The 23,331-nt window shown below is 47.1% G+C and overlaps 2 protein-coding genes across 7 annotated transcripts in view; one reads left to right on the forward strand and one right to left on the reverse strand.

Annotated features, from left to right (window-relative positions):
- The first annotated feature begins 10,211 nt into the window (after positions 1–10,211).
- LOC140398417 (HIG1 domain family member 1A, mitochondrial-like) lies at positions 10,212–22,493 on the forward strand. 6 transcript variants are annotated; one of them, XM_072487085.1, is made up of 4 exons: positions 10,212–10,362; positions 20,440–20,560; positions 21,337–21,471; positions 22,222–22,493. In XM_072487085.1, exons 2-4 carry the CDS (start codon positions 20,467–20,469, stop codon positions 22,284–22,286), a joined length of 294 nt encoding a protein of 97 aa, XP_072343186.1. In that variant the 5' UTR covers positions 10,212–10,362; positions 20,440–20,466; the 3' UTR covers positions 22,287–22,493. The 6 variants fall into 6 exon arrangements, with proteins under 6 accessions (XP_072343186.1, XP_072343188.1, XP_072343187.1 ...); XM_072487087.1 differs by having other exon boundaries at positions 10,218–10,362; positions 20,462–20,560; XM_072487086.1 differs by lacking the exon at positions 10,212–10,362 and adding an exon at positions 10,504–10,527.
- A 141-nt stretch (positions 22,494–22,634) lies between these two features.
- The window catches only part of eftud2 (elongation factor Tu GTP binding domain containing 2), a 91,147-nt gene continuing 90,450 nt past the window's right edge, over positions 22,635–23,331 (reverse strand). Inside the window, exon 28 of the mRNA XM_072487076.1 lies at positions 22,635–22,942. Within this exon, the coding sequence (XP_072343177.1) occupies positions 22,847–22,942 (96 nt within the window). The 3' untranslated portion in view covers positions 22,635–22,846. The remainder of the gene's footprint in view (positions 22,943–23,331) is intronic.

Below are 23,331 nucleotides of genomic sequence, written 5' to 3' on the forward strand. Positions count from 1 at the left end.
GCCCCACATGTCAGGAATTTCAGCCAGCTCAACCCAAAGAAACTCTGCAGCAACATGAGATAGTGACCTCCCCATGGTCCAAAGTCGGTGTCGACCTTTTCCACGCCAAGGGGCGTGACTACGTCCTCCTCGTCGACTGCTTCTCCAATTACCCAGAAGTGGTGAAACTGTCCAACCTCACGTCGAAGGCGGTGATTAAAGCATGCAAAGAGACGTTTGCCGGGCATGGGGTACCGCTCACGGTGTTGAGTGACAACGATCCCTGTTTTTACAGCCAGGAATGGTCTGATTTTGCCCCCCTAAACAACTTTTGTCACGTAGCCTCCAGCCCCCACTACCCACAGTCAAACGGGAAGGCCGAAAAAGGGGTCCATATCATCAAGAGATTACTATGCAAGGCTGCAGACTCAGGCTTCAACCTGGCGCTGCTGGCATACAGAGCATCCCCGCTGTCCACTGGGTTGTCACCGCGCAGATGCTCATGAATCGCGCTCTGCGAACCACAGTTCCAGCCATCCATGTTCCAGACCTTGACCACCTCACGGTCATACAAAAAATGCAGCAGTCTCGGGCCCAACAGAAATCAACATGCGCGCTCATGCCACGGATCTCCCCGAGCTGGTCCCAACTGATCGTGTTCGTTGCAGTTGCCTGACGGCGGCTGGTCCGCCACAGCTGTGGTGGTCAAGCAAGTGGCCCCGAGATCGTTCCTCATCCGCATGGCTGATGGCTCCTTCTTATGACGCAACAGACGGGCGCTGCGCAGAGTTCCACGCCCGCCACCTAACCATGATGTCCCGCCTCACACAATGCTTCCTCCGGACGTGCCCTACCACGAGGCCACCGATCTACCAGCAATCCTGCCGACCTCTGCGATCACCGCATTGGCGGTGGTCCCGCCTATCCAAGTGCAGGCGGCCCCTGATCCACCCTTGAGGCGGTCAACCAGAATTCATTGCCCACCGCAGAGACTAAACTTATAGACTGAACTTTTGCACAACTGTGTTACCTTATCGTTTTGACCTCTGTAAATATTGTTTTTTTACCGCTTCATCTACCCTATATCTGCACTAGCGACACCTTACTGTGTACATAAGCACATGTCATTTTAGCACATTCTGTATATAGTCACGCACATATACACATCCACACGCACATGCACCTTAATATTTATTATCTCAACACACACAATACAAAAAGAAGAAAAAGGGGGGAGCTGTCATAATATACATCTATGTATACAATGGAGTGCAGACAGGCAGTGATTGACACACAGGATGACCAGTAAGCACACAGAGCAGAGCAGTCAATCACCAGACAGGACACAACCACTATAAAGCCAGAGGGCACCAGTTTTCCCGCTCTCTCGGGACCCAGCCTCTGAGACAGTCAGAGTTAGTGAGCTGGCCAGTGCAAACACCATGTGGTAGCTAGTAAGTCTGGTTAGGCTAGTATCAGGTCTCCAGTCAAGTCAGCATAGTGTCAACCCCCAGTTGAACATGTATAATAGTTTAAATGTTAAATAAAATCGTGTTGCATCTTATCAAGTGTTGGAGGTCTGTCTCTCGCTACACTGCATCAAGTGCAGTCCACATCGATCCAGCCTACCCAACACATCAATTTGTACAGTGCAAGGTTAACTTCTTCATACCAACTTTAAATCTCATGTTAAGTCATCTCAGATAATCCTACAAATTCATTCTGAAAATTATCAGTTAAGATTGTTACACCTTTCCCTTGTATTTCAATATGCTATTGGTTAAATCACCAGTCTTATTTTGGTTGAAGTGTCATCATTGCTTCATTCAGATCATTCCTTTTTTGTGGCAATTGATTTGCCACAATAAAAATAAGATGACCACAACAGGGAATTCAGGAGTAACTCTTTTACCTAGGGATAGACTGGATAGACAGGAGACCACTGCTCTAAATCAATCATCAGAACTTAGGAATAGGAATAAGCCATTTAGCTCATTCAGCCTATTCTGACATTCAATGAAATCATGACTAATCTGTGACCCAACTCCATACATAAACTTTTACCCCTTATCCTTTAATGGCAAGCGGAATAAACATGAAATTCATGCAAGAGTAGAATGAAACCTTCTTAAAAAGGTAATTGATTTTGCAAAATGTTTATGCACATGCGAGGCATAGATCCAAGGGTTGTTGGAGTGTACTGTAGTACATTGGATCAAAAGAAATGCCCTTTAAAAGATAGGCAATTGCATTTTCACAAGCAATGTGCCACCAACTCAAGGGGTAAACTCATTCTGCTTCAATTACAATCCTCCTGCAATTAACGGGAAGAAACTTTATAAAGTTAATTTTATAATTTACGTAGAAAGATTTTGCTAAAGACTGGAAAAAACTCACGCATCTTTACGTTGGTATTCGAAACATCCGTGTTTTTTTTTTCGTTCATAAATTTAGAGTACCCAATTATTTTTTTCCAATTAAGGGGAAATTTTGCATGGCCAATCCACCTACTCTGCACATCTTTGTGTTGTAGGGGTGAAATCCACACAGACATAGCGAGAATGTGCAAACTCCACACAGACAGTGACTCAGGACGGGATTCGAACCCGGCTCCTCATCGCTGTAGGCAGCAGTGATAACCACTGTGCCACCGTGCTGTCCCGAAACATTCGTGTTTATACTGTGATGCACTATCAATTACGACGAGATGAGAGTAGAATGTAATTGAGGCTTTATTACACAGAGATGTGTGGCCTCCTACAGCAGCTTACGAAATGGCTGCTGTTTGGAGAGCACACAAATTTATACTCTGCCTCCAGGGCGGAGCCAGCAGGCAGGGATCTACCCCCGTACCTGTAGTACCGGGGCCTTACCGTAATACAGATATATACAATGTAATACAACAGTGGTGACTACCACATTCACCCCCTGTTAAAACTGATTCCAGCGGGGGTGGTGGAAAACTATATACATACATAAAATTACAGAGCAGGTTACAAATTTAGACGATCGGGCGCCTTGATCTGTCGTTGAGAGCGCCGCAGTGCTGGTGGTGACTCAGATGTCGGCTTGGTCTTCGGTGACTGCAGGCGATGAGCGGCCCAATGAGGTGCCACGCCGGGCAGGGGTTCTGAGGCGGGTAAGATAGCGGCGCCCACAGGCCGCACATGTCCTGGGGCAGGCAAGATGGCGGCACCCTCGGGCTGCACGTGTCCTGGGGCAGGCAAGATGGCGGTGCCCATTGTTTCTGAGGCAAGCAAGATGGCGGTGCCCATGGTCCGCATGTGGTCTGAGGAGAGGAAGATGGCGGCGCCCACTGGCTGCACGTGGGGGGGGCCGGGACAATAGCGGTGATTGAGCGGGCCTGGCACACTGCAGCAAAATGTCCCTTCTTGCCACAGACCTTGCAGTACACGCCCCGCGCCGGGCAGCGCTGCTGGGGGTGTTTTGGCTGCCGCGCAGCGCATGCTGCCGGGGGTGTTTTGTCTGTCCGCAGAAGTAGCACTTGGGTCCCCCGGGGTTGGTTGGCTGCTGCACGGCGCAGGCGTGGGGTTGGCTGAGGGCGGTCGCTGATGGGGTCCACGATGGGGTGGCCGCTGGCGGGGACCACGATGCACAGGGTGGGTGGGCAGGGCCCAGTCGGGGGCATAAGCCTGTACATTGCTTGAGGCGACCGTGAGCGAGAGCACTAGTTTCTTGGTTGCCTTCTACTGGCGGATGTAGTCAGACCCTATGCCCGTAACGAACGCGTCTCTCATTAGTAGGTTCGAATGTTCAGTGGCCGAAATGGCCTGGCAGTCACAGTCTCTCACCAGGGCAAGCAGGGCACACCAGAAATCTTCCACAGACTCACTGGGAAGTTGGTGCCGCGTGGACAGGAGGTGCCTGGCGTAGATCTTGTTGGTCTGCTGAGTGTAATTCTCCTTCCGTAGCGCCATGGCCTCTGCGTAGATAGGTACACCCTGGACGAGGGGAAACACGTAGGAGCTCAGCCGCGTGTACAGAATCTGGAGCTTTTGTGCTTCTGAGATTGGGTCTGGCACAGACCCGATGTATGCTTCAAAGCAAGCTAGCCAATGTTGGAAGTCCTTTTTGGCGTTGTCTGCTTGAGGATGCAGCTGCAGGCGATCCGGCTTGATGCGGAGATCCATCTCTGAAAAATCTCTGTGTAATAAATTGATGCACTATCAATTACAACGAGACGAGAGCAGAATGTCATCGAGGCTTTATTACACAGAGATGTGTGGCCTCCTACAGCAGCTTACGAAATAGCTGCTGTTCAGAGAGCACACACATTTATACTCCGCCTCCTAGGTGGAGCCAGCAGCAGGGGTCTACCCCGGTACCTGTAGTACAGGAGCCTTACCGTAATATCCATATATACAATATAATACAACAGTGGTGACTACTACATACTGCCACTTTATTTAGCAGTTTAAGTTGTTTCTGTGTATATTTCTATCTCATTTTAGGGCGGCATGGTAGCACAGTGGTTAGCACTGTTGCTTCACAGCGCCTGGGTCCTGGGTTCAATTCCCGCTTGGGTCACTGTCTGTGCGGAGTCTCACGTTCTCACTGTGTATACGCGGGTTGCCTACGGGTGCTCCGGTTTTCTCCCACAAGTCCTGAAGGACGTACTTGTTAAGTGAATTGAACATTCTGAATTCTCCCTCTGTGTATCTGAACAGGCGCTGGATTGTGGTGACTAGGGGCTTTTCACAGTAACTTCATTGCAGTGTTAATATAAGCCTACTTGTGACACTAATAAAGATTATTATTAAGAATTTGTAGAATAGCCTGAAGTATATAGTCATTTAATGTTGTGTATTTGCACCTATCAAAGAGATCAACAATACACAGTGGCCATCCTGTACAATGTCCATTATAGCCTTGTGATAAAGAGAAGGATGGTCAACCCTGAGACAGTACCTCCCTCGACCAGATGTATACGGTGACATTTCAGTTCATTAGAAGAGGTCTGCTGCGTTCGTCAGTGAGTGTTGTCATTCATCTCAAGAGGCTTAGAATATAAAAGCAGGGATGTACTTCTGAAGCTTTATAAAGCATTAGTTAGGCCCCATTTAGAATACTGTGAGCAATTTTGGGCCCCACACCTCAGGAAGGACATACTGGCACTGGAGCGGGTCCAGCGGAGATTCACACGGATGATCCCAGGAATGGTAGGCCTAACATACGATGAACGTCTGAGGATCCTGGGATTATATTCATTGGAGTTTAGGAGGTTGAGGGGAGATCTAATAGAAACTTACAAGATAATGAATGGCTTAGATAGGGTGGATGTAGGGAAGTTGTTTCCATTAGCAGAGGAGACTAGGACCCGGGGGCACAGCCTTAGAATAAAAGGGAGTCACTTGAGAACAGAGATGAGGAGAAATTTCTTCAGCCAGAGAGTGGTGGGTCTGTGGAATTCATTGCCACAGAGGGCGGTGGAGGCCGGGACGTTGAGTGTCTTTAAGACAGAAGTTGATAAGTTCTTGATTTCTCGAGGAATTAAGGGCTATGGAGAGAGAGCGGGTAAATGGAGTTGAAATCAGCCATGATTGAATGGTGGAGTGGACTCGATGGGCCGAATGGCCTTACGTCCGCTCCTATGTCTTATGGTCTTATGGTCTTATGAGTGCAAAGAGAAATTTGGGAGATGTATATGAATAATGTACACTTGGAAGAGGTACTGAAGAGCACCTGGTGCCATTATTTATCTGAAGGGATCTCAGGAGAGAAAAGAATAGGGGAAAATTGACTGTCAGAATTGGAAAAAAAGTAAAATGCAATCCTATGGAAAATACACTGGAATAGCAAAATAAAATTGACTATTAGTTTAATTTCAAGTTTCACCTGTATTTTGTAGCCAAGAAGGTTTTGGGTCTGCGCGGCTAGAGCACCAGACCATCCCGGTGGGCCCCGCTGCTATTTTTGCGGGCAGGCGAAACACCCCCGGCAGCGCTGCCCGGCCCCCTCAGCTATTTGTAAGAGCTGTGGCAAAAAGGGGCATTATGCAGCGGTGTGCCAGTCCCGGGGGGTCGCCGCAATCTCCGGGGGAGAACGGGGACAGCAGACTCAACCCCCCCAGCGATCCACGTGCAGCCTGCGGACGCCGCCATTTTGGGTCCCGGACACCACGCGGGGAGGATGGGCGCCGCCATCATGTGACCCCCCCCCCCCCCCGGCCACATGCGATCCATGCCATGGACGCCACCATCTTGGCTGATAGCCAAGGACCTCAGCATAGACGGCTCCACGGGGTCGGAAGAGAGCGCCACAATGCAACAACCAAGACTGGCTTCGGTGACCCTGGACCAATCGCGGCCCCGGACGCTCCAAACGGCAACAACAACGGTGCTGGTCAACGGGTACGAGACGCCGTGCCTGATCGACTCTGGGAGCACGGAAAGTTTTATCCACCTGGATATGGTAAGATGCAGCACCCAAAAGATTTTCCTGGCAGCGGGATCCCATTCCGTAGAGATCAAAGGGCTCTGCATCGCGAACCTACCGGTGCAAGGGAGGGAGTTTAAGAATTATAGGCTTTATGTCCTTCCCCAACTCTGGGCTCCCACTCTCTTAGGGTTAGATTTCCAGTGTAACCTCCAGAGCCTAACGTTCCAATTCGGCGGCCCAATACCCCCACTCACTATCTGCAGCCTCGCGACCCTTAAGGTTGAACCGCCTTCCTTGTTTGCGAACCTCACCCCGGATTGCAAACCCGTCGCCACTAGGAGCAGACGATACAGCGCCCAGGATCGGACGTTTATCTGGTCTGAAGTCCAGCGGCTGCTGAAGGAAGGCATAATCCAGGCCAGCAATAGTCCCTGGAGAGCCCAGGTGGTAGTTGTGAAGACCGGGGAGAAGCAGAGGATGGTCATAGACTATAGTCAGACCATCAATAGGTACACGCAGCTCGAAGCGTACCCTCTCCCCCGCATATCCGACATGGTCAATCGGATTGCACAGTACAAGGTCTTTTCCACCGTGGACCTCAAGTCCGCATACCACCTGCTCCCCATCCACCCGAGTGACCGCAAGTACACGGCCTTCGAGGCAGACGGGCGGCTCTACCATTTTTTAAGGGTCCCATTTGGCGTCGCGAACGAAGTCTCGGTCTTCCAACGGGAGATGGACCGAATGGTTGACCAGCACGGTTTGCGGGCCACGTTCCCATACCTTGACAATGTAACCATCTGCGGCCATGACCAGCAGGACCACAACGCCAACCTCCGCAAATTCCTCCAGACCACTAACGCCTTGAACCTCACATACAACGAGGAAAAATGCGTTTTTAGCACCAACCGTCTGGCCATCCTGGGATATGTAGTGCGTAATGGAGTGATAGGCCCCGACCCCGAATGCATGCGCCCCCTTATGGAATTTCCCGTCCCCCACTGCTCCAAAGCCCTGAAACGCTGCCTGGGCTTCTTTTCGTACTACGCCCAGTGGGATCCCCAGTACGCAGACAAGGCCTGCCCGTTAATCCAGTCCACTACCTTCCCCCTGTCGACAGAGGCCCGCCAGGCCTTCAGCTGCATCAAAGCGTATATCGCAAAGGCCACGATGCACGCAATCGACGAGTCCCTCCACTTCCAGGTCGAGAGCGATGCATCCGATGTGGCTCTGGCGGCCACTCTCAACCAAGCGGGCAGACCCATGGCCATTTTCTCCCGAACCCTCCACGCCTCAGAAATCCGCCACTCCTCAGTGGAAAAGGAAGCCCAAGCCATAGTGGAAGCTGTGCGACATTGGAGGCATTACCTGGCCGGCAGGAGATTCACTCTCCTCACTGACCAACGGTCGGTAGCCTTTATGTTCGATAATGCACAGCGGGGCAAAATCAAGAATGACAAGATCTTGAGGTGGAGGATTGAGCTCTCCACCTATAACTATGAGATCTTGTATTGTCCCGGAAAGCTGAACGAGCCGTCCGATGCCCTATCCCGCGGCACATGTGCCAACGCACAAGTAGACTGCCTCCAAGCCCTCCACGAGGACCTCTGCCACCCAGGGGGTCACTCAATTCTACCATTTTGTGAAGTCCTGCAACCTCCCCTACTCTGTTGAGGAGGTCCGTACAGCCACCAGGAACTGCCAAATCTGCGCAGCGTGCAAACCGCACTTTTTCAGGCCAGATAGAGCGCACCTGATAAAGGCTTCCCGTCCGTTTGAACTCCTCAGTTTGGATTTCAAAGGCCCCCTCCCCTCCACCGGCCGCAACGCATACTTCCTAAGCATGGTGGACGAGTACTCCCAATTCCCCTTCGCCATCCCCTGCCCCGACAAGACAGCGGCCATGGTCATTAAAGCCCTCAGCACCATCTTTACACTGTTCGGTTTCCCCGCGTACATCCATAGCGACAGGGGGTCCTCCTTCATGAGTGACGAACTGCGTCAGTTCCTGCTCAGCAAGGGTATTGCCTCGAGCAGGACGACCAGCTACAACCCCCGGGGAAACGGGCAGGTGGAGCAGGAGAATGGGACCATCTGGAAGGCCGTCCAGCTGGCCCTACGGTCCAGAAATCTCCCGGCCTCCCGCTGGCAGGAGGTCCTCCCTGACGCACGTCATTCCATTCGGTCGCTCCTGTGCTCCGCGACTAATGAAACCCCCCATGAACGACTCTTTGCCTTCCCCAGGAAGTCCACCTCCGGGGTTTTGCTCCCAACGTGGCTGGCAGCTCCAGGACCCGTTCTCCTCCGCAAGCATGTGCGGCTCCACAAGGCGGACCTGTTGGTTGAGAGGGTACAGCTATTCCATGCAAACCCGCAGTACGCCTACGTATCGTACCCTGACGGCCACCAAGGCACAGTCTCCCTCAGGGACCTGGCACCAGCTGGGTCCCCACATCCCCCCCCTGCCCCGGCACCACCCTCCCTTCTCCCAGCGCACCCCACCACAGCCCCCGCTCTAGGACAATCCGTCCTCCCCTTGGTCCCACCCGGGGATGAAGAGGAAGTCGACATGCTCCCGGAGTCACCGACGACCGAGCTGACGCCTGACTCGCCACCCGCACTGCGGCGCTCTCAACGACGGATCAAGGCGCCCGACCGTCTAAATTTGTAACCTTCTCTGAAATTTTAATGACACCTGTATGTAAATAGTTTTCCACCCCCCCGCCGGACTCTTTTTTACCAGGGGTGAATGTGGTAGTCACCACTGTTGTATTATATTGTATATACTGCACTGCATGTGAGGGTATTACGGGGGTAGACCCCTGCCTGCTGGCTCCGCCCAGTAGGCGGAGTATAAATGTGCGTGCTCTCCGAACTGCAGCCATTTCGGCAGCAGCTGTAGGAGGCCACACATCTCTGTGTAATAAAGCCTCGATTACTCTCTACTCTCGTCTCATCGTAATTGATAGTGCATCACCCACACAGGCACAGGAAGAACGTACAAACTCCACACAGACAGTCACGGAAGGCAGGAATTGAACCGGGCCCCAGTGCTGAAAGGCAGAAGTACAAACCACTATACCACCGTTCCAGTTTTCCAGAGATCAATGTTAGGATCCCTGCTTCTATATATATATTTGACCTAGACTTGGGTGTACAGGATGCAAGTTCAAAATTTGCAGATATCACAATACATGGAATTATTGTGAACTGTGCGGCGGATCACGATAAACTTCAAGGGGACAGAGACTGGTGGAATGGGTGGCCATGTAACAGGCAAAACTTAATGCACAGAAGTACAAAGTGATTCATTTTGGTAGTAAGATGAGGAGAGGCAATATGAAATAAAGCTACATGGGTAGATAAGAAATAAGAGCTGGAGCAGGATATTCAGCCCCTGAAGCTTGCTCCCCTCCCCATCTCAATCTTAAACGAAACAGTGCCCCCGAGTTATAGAATCACCCGCAAGAGGATTACCATGCACCATTTCCAGCTTTTTAAGCTTCTATTGAGGAGTCTTTAATTCCTGGCCATTCACACCAACACATTTAGTTCTGCAATTACATGAATGCCCTCTGTATAAAGCAGTGAATCCTTATTTCCACACAAGTTTAACGTATTTTGTAAACGAATGGCAGATTTAATGTGGAGAATTAAAAAAAAAAATTGTGTAATTAATTTTCCAAGTAATTTTTTTGAAGAAAAGCAATGAAACAGTAACTATGCCTGTTTCTAAAATGTAAAGCACGCAAGGTCACGATTGCAACAAGGAGACGGAAGCAGTAAGTGAACAAGAGAGGCACAATACGCTGCCAAGTTCCGCAATTCAGCCTTTCCTGGACCAGGATATGAGCTGAGCTCTGACGTGACGGAGTACTGGCGATATCTCATTGGGTTGCGGCTATTTCCCGACCAGTTTGCATCTATGGAACCAGGAAATGCAGTTACACCGTCACCGGGAGACAAGGTTGACTTCCTAATACGGTAATGCCTCTTCATAGATCTGACTCAATGTACCTTTTTGTAAAAAAAAAATGTTTGTCGATTCGCGATATTTTTCCAGGTTGTTAACGTCAATAGTTAAAACAACATTTGTTGTTGAAATCTGATGCACTAAGTGCAGACCTGGAACTTGAAGCGGAATGAGTGGTGAGTACAGTAGCTGAAGGTGGGTCAGCTCGGTGCTGCCTCCTGCATTGCCGAGACAGAATTACACCGTCTATTTTAACCTCACATCGGTGGGGACGAGGGTAGGTTCGAGGACAAGAGTGGTGACCATTTCGTACCTGTATGGAGGAACATGGGCAGAACACCTCTGCTTCCTCATGGTTGATACTTTTGAAGTGGAAATGCCGGCTTTGGACTGGGGTGAGCACAGTAAGAAGTTTTACAACACCCCGTTAAAGTCCAACAGGTTTGTTTTGAATCACTAGCTTGAAGGAGCAATGCTCCAAAAGCTAGTGATTCAAAACAAACCTGTTGGACTTTAACCTGGTGTTGTAAGACTTCTGACGATACTTTTGAATCTTGTGTTTTCCTCATGGGTTCCCTACAGTGCAGAAGGATGCCATTCGGTCCATCGAGTCTGAACCCTGCCTTGGTCCGCACCCCCGCCCTATCCCCGTGACCCTAACCTGTGCATCTTGACACTAAGGGGAAATTTAGCATTGGCCAATCCACCTAACCTGCAGACCTTTGGACAGTGGGAGGGAACCGGAGAACTCAGTGGAAACCCACCCACACAGACACAGGGGAAAAGTGCAAACTTCACACAGTCACCCAAGGCTGGAATTGAACCCAGGCCCCTGAGGCAGCAGTGCTAACCACTGTGCCACCATCCGAACACTGAAATTTAATTGTGATACTTTCATCCTGAGGATGACAAATTAAACTAATGTTAAAGGTTTGTTCACTCTTTCTCAAACTCATGGGCGACACGGTAGCACAGTGGTTAGCACTGTTGCTTCACAGCTCCAGGTTTGATTCCCAGCTTGGGTCACTATCTGTGCGGAGTCTAATTGTCCTCCCCGTGTCTGCGTGGGTTTCCTCCGGGTGCTCCAGTTTCCTCACACAGTCCAAAATTGTGCCGGTTAGGTGGATTGGCCATACTAAATTGCCCCTTAGTGTCCACAAAAATAGTTAGATGGGGTTGCGGGATAGGCTGGAGGTGAGGGCTTGGGTAGGGTGCTTTTTCCAAGGGGTGGTGCAGATTCGATGCGCCGAATGGCCTCTTTCTGCACTGTTGATTCTATGGTTCAACATTGCTTCCAGCCTAAATTGTATTTGCTAATTCCTGGGATTTGCCAGCAAGGATTTAAAAAAAAAGACAGAGCCAGGAAAACAGAATTAACATTTTGTGCCAATACTTGGAAGAGGTGAAAGGGCAGGTGAAGTAAAATAGAAGGTCAAGATAGGTTAGATGGGGGATGATTAAATGACAAAAGATGTCACCGAACACAAGACAACGGGAATGGGAATGGTAGTATTAAAGACGAAAGTTTTGATCCAGAGTAGGTGTTCGTAGCAGAATAAACGTAAGCAGAAAAAAGAGGTCAGTACTGTCTGAAAGCAAAAACATGAGAACAAGACACAGACTGGCACGTAGAGGGATAATTGAAAATGGCGGTTCGAGTGTATGGTCTGAAGTTGTTGAACTCAATGTTTTTTTTTTAAATAATATTTTATTGAAAATTTTTGGTCAACCAACACAGTACATTGTGCATCCTTTACACAACATTGTAACAATACAGATAATAATGACCTTTTTAAAATTTAAACAAAAACAACAACAAATAAATAAATATTAAATAACAAAAAATAAAAACTAGCCCTAATTGGCAACTGCCTTGTCTCAGGCCACCCCCCCCCCCATCTCCCCCCATCCCTCCCCCCCCCCCCCCCCCCCAAGTCCTGGGCCGCTGTTGCTGCCTTCTTTGTTCTCCCCTATCTATCTTTCCGCAAGATATTCGACGAACGGTTGCCACCGCCTAGTAAACCCTTGAGCCGACCCCCTTAGGACGAACTTAATCCGCTCTAACTTTATGAACCCCGCCATATCATTTATCCAGGTCTCCACCCCCGGGGGCTTGGCTTCTTTCCACATTAGCAATATTCTGCGCCGGGCTACTAGGGACGCAAAGGCCAAAACATCGGCCTCTTTCGCCTCCTGCACTCCCGGCTCTTGTGCAACCCCAAATATAGCCAACCCCCAGCTTGGTTCGACCCGGACTCCTACTACTTTCGAAAGCACCTTTGTCACCCCCATCCAAAACCCCTGTAGTGCCGGGCATGACCAAAACATATGGGTATGATTCGCTGGGCTTCTCGAGCACCTCGCACACCTATCCTCCACCCCAAAAAATTTACTGAGCCGTGTTCCAGTCATATGTGCCCTGTGTAATACCTTAAACTGAATCAGGCTTAGCCTGGCGCACGAGGACGACGAGTTTACCCTGTTTAGGGCATCTGCCCACATCCCCTCCTCAATCTCCTCCCCTAGCTCTTCCCATTTCCCTTTTAGTTCGTCCATCATAGTCTCCCCTTCATCTCTCATTTCCCTATATATATCCGACACCTTACCGTCCCCCACCCATTTCTTTGAGATGACTCTGTCCTGCACCTCTTGTGTCGGGAGCTGCGGGAATTCCCTCACCTGTTGCCTCGCAAAAGCCCTCAATTGCATGTACCTGAATGCATTCCCTTGGGGCAACCCATATTTCTCGGTCAGCGCTCCCAGACTCGCAAACTTCCCATCCACAAATAGATCTTTCAATTGCGTTATACCTGCTCTTTGCCACATTCCATATCCCCCATCCATTCCCCCCGGGGCAAACCTATGGTTGTTTCTTATCGGGGACCCCCCCAGTGCTCCGGTCTTTCCCCTATGTCGTCTCCACTGTCCCCAAATCTTCAGTGTAGCTACCACCACCGGACTCGTGGTATAGTTCCTTGGTGAGAACGGCAATGGGGCTGTCACCATAGCCTGCAGGCTGGTCCCCCTACAGGACACCCTCTCTAATCTCTTCCACGCCGCTCCTTCCTCCTCTCCCATCCACTTACTCACCATTGAAATATTAGCGGCCCAATAATACTCACTTAGGCTCGGTAGTGCCAGCCCCCCCCTATCCCTACTACGCTGTAAGAATCCCTTCCTCACTCTCGGAGTCTTCCCGGCCCAAACAAAACCCATGATACTCTTTTCTATCCTTTTGAAAAAAGCCTTCGTGATCACCACCGGGAGACACTGAAACACAAAAAGGAATCTCGGGAGGACCACCATCTTAACCGCCTGCACCCTCCCTGCCATTGACAATGCTACCATATCCCATCTCTTGAAATCTTCCTCCATCTGTTCCACCAACCGCGTCAAATTTAGCCTGTGCAATGTGCCCCAATTCTTAGCTATCTGGATCCCCAGGTAACGAAAGTCTCTTGTTACCTTCCTCAACGGTAGGTCTTCTATTTCTCTACTCTGCTCCCCTGGATGCACCACAAACAGCTCACTCTTTCCCATGTTCAATTTATACCCTGAAAAATCCCCAAACTCCCCAAGTATCCGCATTATTTCTGGCATCCCCTCCGCTGGATCCGCCACATATAGTAGCAGATCATCCGCATATAAAGATACCCGGTGTTCTTCTCCTCCCCTAAGTATTCCCCTCCATCCCTTGGAACCTCTCAGCGCTATCGCCAGGGGCTCAATCGCCAGTGCAAACAGTAATGGGGACAGAGGACATCCCTGCCTTGTCCCTCTATGGAGCCGAAAATATGCCGATCCCCGTCCATTCGTGACCACACTCGCCACTGGGGCCCTATACAACAGCTGCACCCATCTAACATACCCCTCTCCGAACCCAAATCTCCTCAACACCTCCCACAGATAATCCCACTCCACTCTATCAAATGCTTTCTCGGCATCCATCGCCACTACTATCTCCGTTTCACCCTCTGGTGGGGCCATCATCATTACCCCTAACAACCTCCGTATGTTCGTGTTCAGCTGTCTCCCCTTCACAAACCCAGTTTGGTCCTCATGAACCACCCCCGGGACACATTCCTCTATTCTCATTGCCATTACCTTGGCCAAGACCTTGGCATCTACATTGAGGAGGGAGATTGGTCTGTAGGACCCGCATTGTAGCGGATCCTTTTCCTTCTTTAAAAGAAGCGATATCGTTGCTTCTGACATAGTCGGGGGGTTGAACTCAATGTTGAGTTCAGAAGGCTGTAAAGTGTTCAATCAGAAGATGAGGCACTGTTCCTCCAATGTGAATGAAGCTTCACTGGATCATTATAACAGGCTCAGGGCAGAAATGTTAGCATGAGGACAAGATACTGAATTGAAATGGCAAACGACCAGACGGTCAGGTCATGCTTGCGGACTGTGCAAAGGTGTTCCACAAAGCGGTCACCCAGTCAGCGTTTGGTCTCCCAATATAGAGCAGACCATATTGTGAGCAGTGAATACAGTAGACTCAATTGAAAGAAGTGGAATGATATATAGAATCCCTACGGTACAGAAGGCCATTCAGCCCATCGAGTCTGCACCAATCCTCCCAAAGAGCACTCTTGTAGAGCAGACCATATTGTGAGCAGCGAATACAGTAGACTCAATTGAAAGAAGTGGAATGGTATATAGAATCCCTACGGTACAGAAGGAGGCCATTCAGCCCATCAAGTCTGTACCAATCCTCCCAAAGAGCGCTCTCTCTAGGTCCACTCCCCCACCCTATCCTCATAACCTGCGCATTGATCATAGTCAATTCACCAAACCTGCACATCTTTGGACTGTGGAGGAAACTAGAGCACACGGAGGAAACTCACGCAGACATGGGGAGTACATGCAAACTCCATATGGATTGTTCCCCAAGGCCCAAATTGAACCTAGGTCCCTGGCACTGTGAACACATCAGAGGTACTGTTGTGGAAGGTGCTATCATCAGAACAGATGCGACAGAATCTGGGAGAATGGAATGGAGTCCTTACAGGATGTAATGTGTGAGGAGGTAGCTGTGGGAGTTGGCGGGCCTGTGGTCAATATTGGTAAACAGTTTATCAGAAATTGAGACAGGGAAGTCAAGGAATGGAAGGGAAGCTTTGGACGTGGACCATGTAAAGGTGAGAGGGGTGTAAATTGGAAAGAAAATTGATCAATTTATCCAATTCATCCTCCACCATTTATGCTAACTCCTGAAATGTCACCATCAAACATATCTTACCCTCACCTCCTGTCAGCATTCTAAAGGGACCTTCACCTCCTTAACACCCTAATCCATTTCTCTATCATCCCCAACATCTCATCCCCTTCCCATGGCACCTCCCCATGCAATTGTAGATGTAAACTCTGCCCCTTTACCTCCTCACCATCCAAGGCTCTAACACCCCTTCCAGGTAAAGCATTTCTTTTCGTTTTCACTACTCACAATGCCGTCTCCTCTACACTGGGAGACCAATGCCAACTAGGTGACTGCCTTGTGGAACACCTTTGCTCAGTTGCAAGCATGACCAACCTGGCCGCTTGTCATTTCAATACATCATCTTGCTCTCATGCTTACATATCTGTCCTTGGTCAACTATATTCCAGTGAAGCCCAATGAACATAGAACATAGAACATAGAACAATACAGCGCAGTACAGGCCCTTCGGCCCACGATGTTGCACCGAAACAAAAGCCATCTAACCTACACTATGCCATTATCATCCATATGTTTATCCAATAAACTTTTAAATGCCCTCAATGTTGGCGAGTTCACTACTGTAGCAGGTAGGGCATTCCACGGCCTCACTACTCTTTGCGTAAAGAACCTACCTCTGACCTCTGTCCTATATCTATTACCCCTCAGTTTAAAGTTATGTCCCCTCGTGCCAGCCATATCCATCCGCGGGAGAAGGCTCTCACTGTCCACCCTATCCACCCCCCTGATCATTTTGTATGCCTCTATTAAGTCTCCTCTTAACCTTCTTCTCTCCAACGAAAACAACCTCAAGTCCGTCAGCCTTTCCTCATAAGATTTTCCCTCCATACCAGGCAACATCCTGGTAAATCTCCTCTGCACCCGCTCCAAAGCCTCCACGTCCTTCCTATAATGCGGTGACCAGAACTGTACGCAATACTCCAAATGCGGCCGGACCAGAGTTCTGTACAGCTGCAACATGACCTCCCGACTCAGGAACTCAATCCCTCTACCAATAAAGGCCAACACTCCATAGGCCTTCTTCACAACCCTATCAACCTGGGTGGCAACTTTCAGGGATCTATGTACATGGACACCTAGATCCCTCTGCTCAGCCACACTTTCAAGAACTTTACCATTAGCCAAATATTCCGCATTCCTGTTATTCCTTCCAAAGTGAATCACCTCACACTTCTCTACATTAAACTCCATTTGCCACCTCTCAGCCCAGCTCTGCAGCTTATCTATATCCCTCTGTAACCTGCTACATCCTTCCACACTATCGACAACACCACCGACTTTAGTATCATCTGCAAATTTACTCACCCACCCTTCTGTGCCTTCCTCTAGGTCATTGATAAAAATGACAAACAGCAACGGCCCCAGAACAGATCCTTGTGGTACTCCACTTGTGACTGTACTCCATTCTGAACATTTCCCATCAACCACCACCCTCTGTCTTCTTTCAGCTAGCCAATTTCTGATCCACATCTCTAAATCACCCTTAATCCCCAGCCTCCGTATTTTTTGCAATAGCCTACCGTGGGGAACCTTATCAAACGCTTTGCTGAAATCCATATACACCACATCAACTGCTCTACCCTCGTCTACCTGTTCAGTCACCTTCTCAAAGAACTCAATAAGGTTTGTGAGGCATGACCTACCCTTCACAAAGCCATGCTGACTATCCCTGATCATATCATTCCTATCTAGATGATTATAAATCTTGTCCCTTATAATCCCCTCCAAGACTTTACCCACTACAGACGTGAGGCTCACCGGTCTATAGTTGCCGGGGTTGTCTCTGCTCCCCTTTTTGAACAAAGGGACCACATTTGCTGTCCTCCAGTCCTCTGGCACTATTCCTGTAGCCAATGATGACATAAAAATCAAAGCCAAAGGTCCAGCAATCTCTTCCCTGGCCTCCCATAGAATCCTAGGATAAATCCCATCAGGTCCCGGGGACTTATCTATTTTCAGCCTGTCCAGAATTGCCAACATCTCTTCCCTACGTACCTCAATGCCATCTATTCTATTAGCCTGGGGCTCAGCATTCTCCTCCACAACATTATCTTTTTCCTGAGTGAATACTGACGAAAAATATTCATTTAGTATCTCGCCTATCTCTTCAGACTCCACACACAATTTCCCATCCCTGTCCTTGACTGGTCCTACTCTTTCCCTAGTCATTCGCTTATTCCTGACATACCTATAGAAAGCTTTTGGGTTTTCCTTGATCCTTCCTGCCAAATACTTCTCATGTCCCCTCCTTGCTCGTCTTAGCTCTCTCTTTAGATCCTTCCTCGCTACCTTGTAACTATCCATCGCCCCAACCGAAACTTCACACTTCATCTTCACATAGGCCTCCTTCTTCCTCTTAACAAGAGATTCCACTTCCCTGGTAAACCACGGTTCCCTCGCTCGACGCCTTCCTCCCTGTCTGACCGGTACATACTTATCAAGAACACGCAGTAGCTGATCCTTGAACAAGCCCCACTTATCCAGTGTGCCCAACACTTGCAGCCTACTTCTCCACCTTATCCCCCCCAAGTCACGTCTAATGGCATCATAATTGCCCTTCCCCCAGCTATAACTCTTGCCCTGCGGTGTATACTTATCCCTTTCCATCATTAACGTAAACGTCACCGAATTGTGGTCACTGTCCCCAAAGTGCTCTCCTACCTCCAAATCCAACACCTGGCCTGGTTCATTACCCAATGCTGGAGGAACAGTACCGCATTTTCCAATTAGGCACTTTACAGTCTTCTGGACTCAACATTGAGTTTAACAACTTCAGGATATGAGGTTATTCATTTCGATTTCCACCCACCAAGTGTCAGTTTGCACCTTGTTCGCCTGTTTTTGCTTTCAAACAGTGCTGACCTTTATTCTGATATTAACGCCTACTCTGGACCATTCTTTAGTCTTTAATACTTTCATTATCACTCTAAGTCTTGTGTTCCATGGCATCGTTAATCTCCTCTGGTCTCTAACTTATCCCTGACATTCTATTTTGCTCCATCTGCCCTACCCTTCTTTTTCAACAGCATAAAACTCAACACATTTCTACCTCTGGCTTCAAAGAAGTTATGTTGGATTCGAGACGTTAACTCGGTTTCTCTTTCCACAGGTGTTGCCAGTTCTGCTAAGTTTTTGCAGCATTTTCTGTTACTATTTCAGACTTTCAGCGTCTACAATATTTTTCTTTTGAGGCCAGGATATATTGCCCATCCTTATTTACCCCATAGATGGTGGTGTTGAGCCACCATCTTTCAGCTGCTGCAGTGTATTTTTGAAGGTATTGCAGCTGTCCAGTTGTTTAGGGAATTCCAAACTTTTGACCAATCAACAATGAAAGAAGCATGATATATTTCCAAATTGGGATGTATGGTGCACCTGCTGCCTTTGCCCTTGGTGTTAGAGGTCGGGAGTTTGGAAAGTTCTGTCCTTAGTGTTGAGTTGCTGCAGTACATCTAGTAGATGATACACATTGCAGCCATTATACATCAGTGGTGGAAAGAATGAATGCTTCAGCTCATGGGTGAGATGTTTATTAAAGCGGGCTTCTTTATCCTGGATTGTGTTGAGCTTCTTGAACGTTGTTGCAGCTGTGCTCATCCAGGCAAGTGGAAAGTATTCCATCGCAATCCTGACTTGTGCATTGTAGATGATGTACATTGTTCAGGTATGAGGAAGCTAGTTGCTCACCACATAATTAGCCTCGGACCACTCCTTTAGCCACAGTATTTATATTGTTGGCCCAGCTAAGTTTTTGGTGAATGGTGACCACTGGAATGCTAATGGTGGGGCATTCAGCAATGGCAATGTCATTTAAATAGAGCTAGTTTTACTCTTGTTGAATACAGTCATTGCCTGGCACAAGTGTGGCACAAATGTTACTTTCCACTTATGAGCCCAAAGTGACATAATTAATTAGCCCACTCAGTACCAGTGTCCATGCCCAGGTCTAATAGGAAAGTCAGGGTGTTCTGATCCAGCTAATTGAAAACAGGCAAGCAGTTCATCATGTGGTTCATTTTCACTGGAAGTGGCATTCGCCCTTATGATAGCATTACTTTCAGGAAAAAATATACTCCCTTGATGCTCATGGTCAACTTGTAGAGGTGGCAGCAGCATAGATGCTGAATACAGGCTCACTGTGATTATAGGCTATTGAGCTTTGCCATTTGATAAATTTTAAAGAGTTGAAAATCACTATAGTACCAGTGAAATATGTTGAATAAGCACTTTCCATATTGGGCCAATAATAGATGCATGGTTCTCAGGTTTTATATGTGGGTGCTGACTTGTAGTCATTAAGTATAGAAATTACAGACAGCATTAACAATAGTGACATAATTGTACCATGTTAATATCAGGTTTACGCTATCTCTAAGATACTCTTAGTTAGATTGATCACTTGTCATCTAGGAGCCCCCCTCCCCCAGAAGATGCAAGAGCTATGTCAAGGTACAAGAATCAGGATACGTTACCTATTGAAACCTGGAGGGAATTTAATTACATGGATGGAGTTCATAATTCAAATAGCGTATCCTCTATGTATATATGGATGCACACCTGAGCCCTCTGTACTATTCCAATTATAAGAGCTCCTACCTCATTGTTCATACAAAATACTAATTCTGTGTTTATTAAAACAATTCTGAAAGGGTGCTAGAAGGGAGGATCATTGTTGTCAATCTTATGATTTTGTGCTAATATCCAGAAGCCCTAAAATTCAATAAACATATTTTTTTGGAGACATGGCATAAATAATAAAGGGTGAGAGTTTTTTTACTCAACTACCCAAGTGTAAATAAATCCACTTTGGACAGTTGTTTCCTGAAAACTATTTACACAAAACTGTAAAATGTCTCATTTAATTAAGATAGTTTTTGCTGCTGCTTTAGTGATCATGTCTGAAGACACCCCCTCATGGAGCTCCAAGACAGAGAGCCAGGCTTCAAAATTGATTGAAAAATCCAAAGAGTCACCTTTTATACCAATAGGTGAGTCATTATATACAATATTAAACTTAGCTCTGTGTAAACCTTCCAATGACTCACTGTCTTATTTTCTAACTTATTAAAATGGCAACAGCATACTTTATTCTTAGTGCCCATGTCCAAAGATGGTAAGATTTTATCAAAAGGAGAAAGGAGTTAGTAAATGGAAATGACGTGTATCCCAATTATAAATGATATTGGAAAAAAGTGACCATAGAGTGCCATTGTGCATTAAAGGAAATACAGTGACCCAATTAAATTGAAATCATAAACTGATGCTCTGCATCAAAAATGAGCAGCACACTAAATTAAATATTGTGGAACTACCAATTTCACATTGAACCTCAATTATTAGCTGTCATGGGTCTGGTTTTTACAGAAGTGTTTGTTTAATACACAAATGTGCAATGCTCGATTTAAAAACTTGTTCTTCAGCGACAATTTTCTTTAATTCCATCTTAGATGAAGGTAGACAAGGCTGCAATGCATGTTGCCTTATTGATAGCATCAGCGAGATTAAGTATCTGCAAGGTAATCAGACCGTGTCCATACCAGTTCAAAACATCAGTGAAAACCAAATACTTGAAGGATCAGTGTTCAGATTTGTTCTAGCTCCAATCCGAATTTATTCTGGAAAGCATCTGCTAATCTCCTGGCAGAAATACTTGAGACAGATGAATTGGCAGAACGCTGGGTTACCACATGGACTCAGGCTAATAGAAATAACTCTCATGAACTGTTGAAACGGTTTTGAATATTAAAATTAACATTTATTACAGGTATGACTGGATTTGCAGCAATAGTAGGAATGGGACTTTATAAACTACGAACTAGAGGGGACACCAAAATGTCTGTACACCTTATTCACACCCGTGTGGCTGCACAGGCATGTGTCGTGGGAGCTGTGACCTTTGGTAAATATTTTAGTCTTCAGTGAAACTGAATATGGATAGCTGGCAGGAATATGTATAAAAACTCTTAACAGTAGTGCAACAAGTGCCTCAGGATGGAGAAGGTGGATTCCAGAAAAACAATCAGCACTTGAGCTCATTGTCACTGGGTTGTGTGCTTCCAGTGTAAGTTAGCATTAATCAGTCAGAACTAACTTACCAGACAGCTGGATTTGCTGTGGCTTTCTTTGTTCCATCAAAGGCCAAGATTATCCCAAACTTGTATTTCTATCAGCATCATCAACCAATCAGCTGAAGCTGGTGGTTTGCTTAGATTTTTACAGATGGCACGATAAACCAAATACTTGAAGGATGATTTAGCAGAACCGTGGCTTGGCACGCCACCTGCTGTCAATTTAGGAATAAATCCAAATTGCATTATTTCAGTATTTTGTGCAGCTCTTGCCCAACCCTCACCGCCTCTCAATGGCTTCAACAAAGAACTGATTGTTCAGTTGGAACTGGATGCTAATAGTTGGTGCCAACCAAATTTCTTTCACTGTAATCATTCTAATTGTTTTCCCCTGCTAGAATCAGCTAAACTGTGCCAACAGATCCATTCTGGTATTCCGCAGCTAAGACGCTTACAATTGTGTTGTTCTTAGCAAATGTGTCGATATATTAAACGTATCACTGGACAAGTATTTCTTTACAGGCAAATTCAGCATTAACTGCCATGACAGAGATCATATCTTGTTCTCAATTGCCTTGCAGGTGTCCTGTATTCCATGTACAAAGAATACGTGGTGAAGCCAAGAGAGACAAATCTCTCAAAGTAAATACCCTCTTTGCTTTGTGCTGCATATATTTATGTAATATTTCCATATTCTACTTGGCATGAGATGACCTCAGTAAAATGATACCCTCAAATGTTTGAGGTTGCTTTAGTGGATGTGAACTGAAATACTGGCAATTTTGCACATTTGCTTTTCTACGCACTGTCAGGATTTCCTGTTCTTTAATAAACTAAATGACAATGTACAAAAGATTCAGCTATTTTGCTTGTGGTCTGATTTTCTTTTTATGCACAGCTTTTAAAAATAGTAATAATTTCTCAAATCAAACTATGTAAAATCAACCCGAATAGCACATCAACTCGACATTTGGTAAGAAATACTCAGCCAATATAAATGGAAAACTAAACTTTTTTTTATTTCGGGATGTATTCTACTAAAAACATGCAATACCAAAAGTTCAGATCAGCTCATTTTCTGGCTTATTCATTCCATACTTGTGCGGTTCCACTGGATGACATCAGTGTGACTGAGCAAAACCATGTACAGAGTTCGACTGAGGGATGCAAGCAGTTGGTCCTTACTTCCAGAGACTACTGTTCCAGTTACAGGGGATAATTGAGAACCACGTCCTGCTTTGCAAGTTCCAGCAACATAGGATCATCGAAAAACTTGCTGATACTGACATCTTCACTGAGACCCTGTTAATAAACGAAGCAGTGATATTGTCAGATTTATTCCGACTTGTTCTACTTATAATCTCCTAACTTTATTACAGGGAATAGATCGTAAATTACAAAAAAACCATCAGATAATTTCATTTATTGCCATCACATTAAGTGCCAGAGGACACAATTTAAACATTAAATTTGAAGCCATCTCTTTAAAGTGAGCTGAAAGCAAAAGATGCCAAGTCATCCAAAGATGGGCAGGTTAGGTGGATTGGCCATGCTAAATTGCCCTTAAGTGTCCAAAAAGGTTAAGTGGGGTTACTGGGACGGCGTGGGCTTGAGTGGGGTGCTCTTTCCAAGAGCCGGTGCAGATTCAATTGGCCGAATGGCCTCCTTCTGCACTGTAAATTCTGTGAAAT

This window comes from Scyliorhinus torazame, chromosome 21, assembly GCF_047496885.1.
Source record: "Scyliorhinus torazame isolate Kashiwa2021f chromosome 21, sScyTor2.1, whole genome shotgun sequence".
Taxonomy (NCBI): domain Eukaryota; kingdom Metazoa; phylum Chordata; class Chondrichthyes; order Carcharhiniformes; family Scyliorhinidae; genus Scyliorhinus; species Scyliorhinus torazame.

Excerpts from the sequence above, each read along its gene's own strand:
- LOC140398417 (XM_072487082.1), top strand. The coding sequence starts at position 10,669 with ATGGAGGAACATGGGCAGAACACCTCTGCTTCCTCATGGTTGATACTT. Across the intron at positions 20,561-21,336 it reads GTCACCTTTTATACCAATAG|GTATGACTGGATTTGCAGCA; the intron begins GTGAGTCATTAT and ends CATTTATTACAG. Across the intron at positions 21,472-22,221 it reads CGTGGGAGCTGTGACCTTTG|GTGTCCTGTATTCCATGTAC; the intron begins GTAAATATTTTA and ends ATTGCCTTGCAG.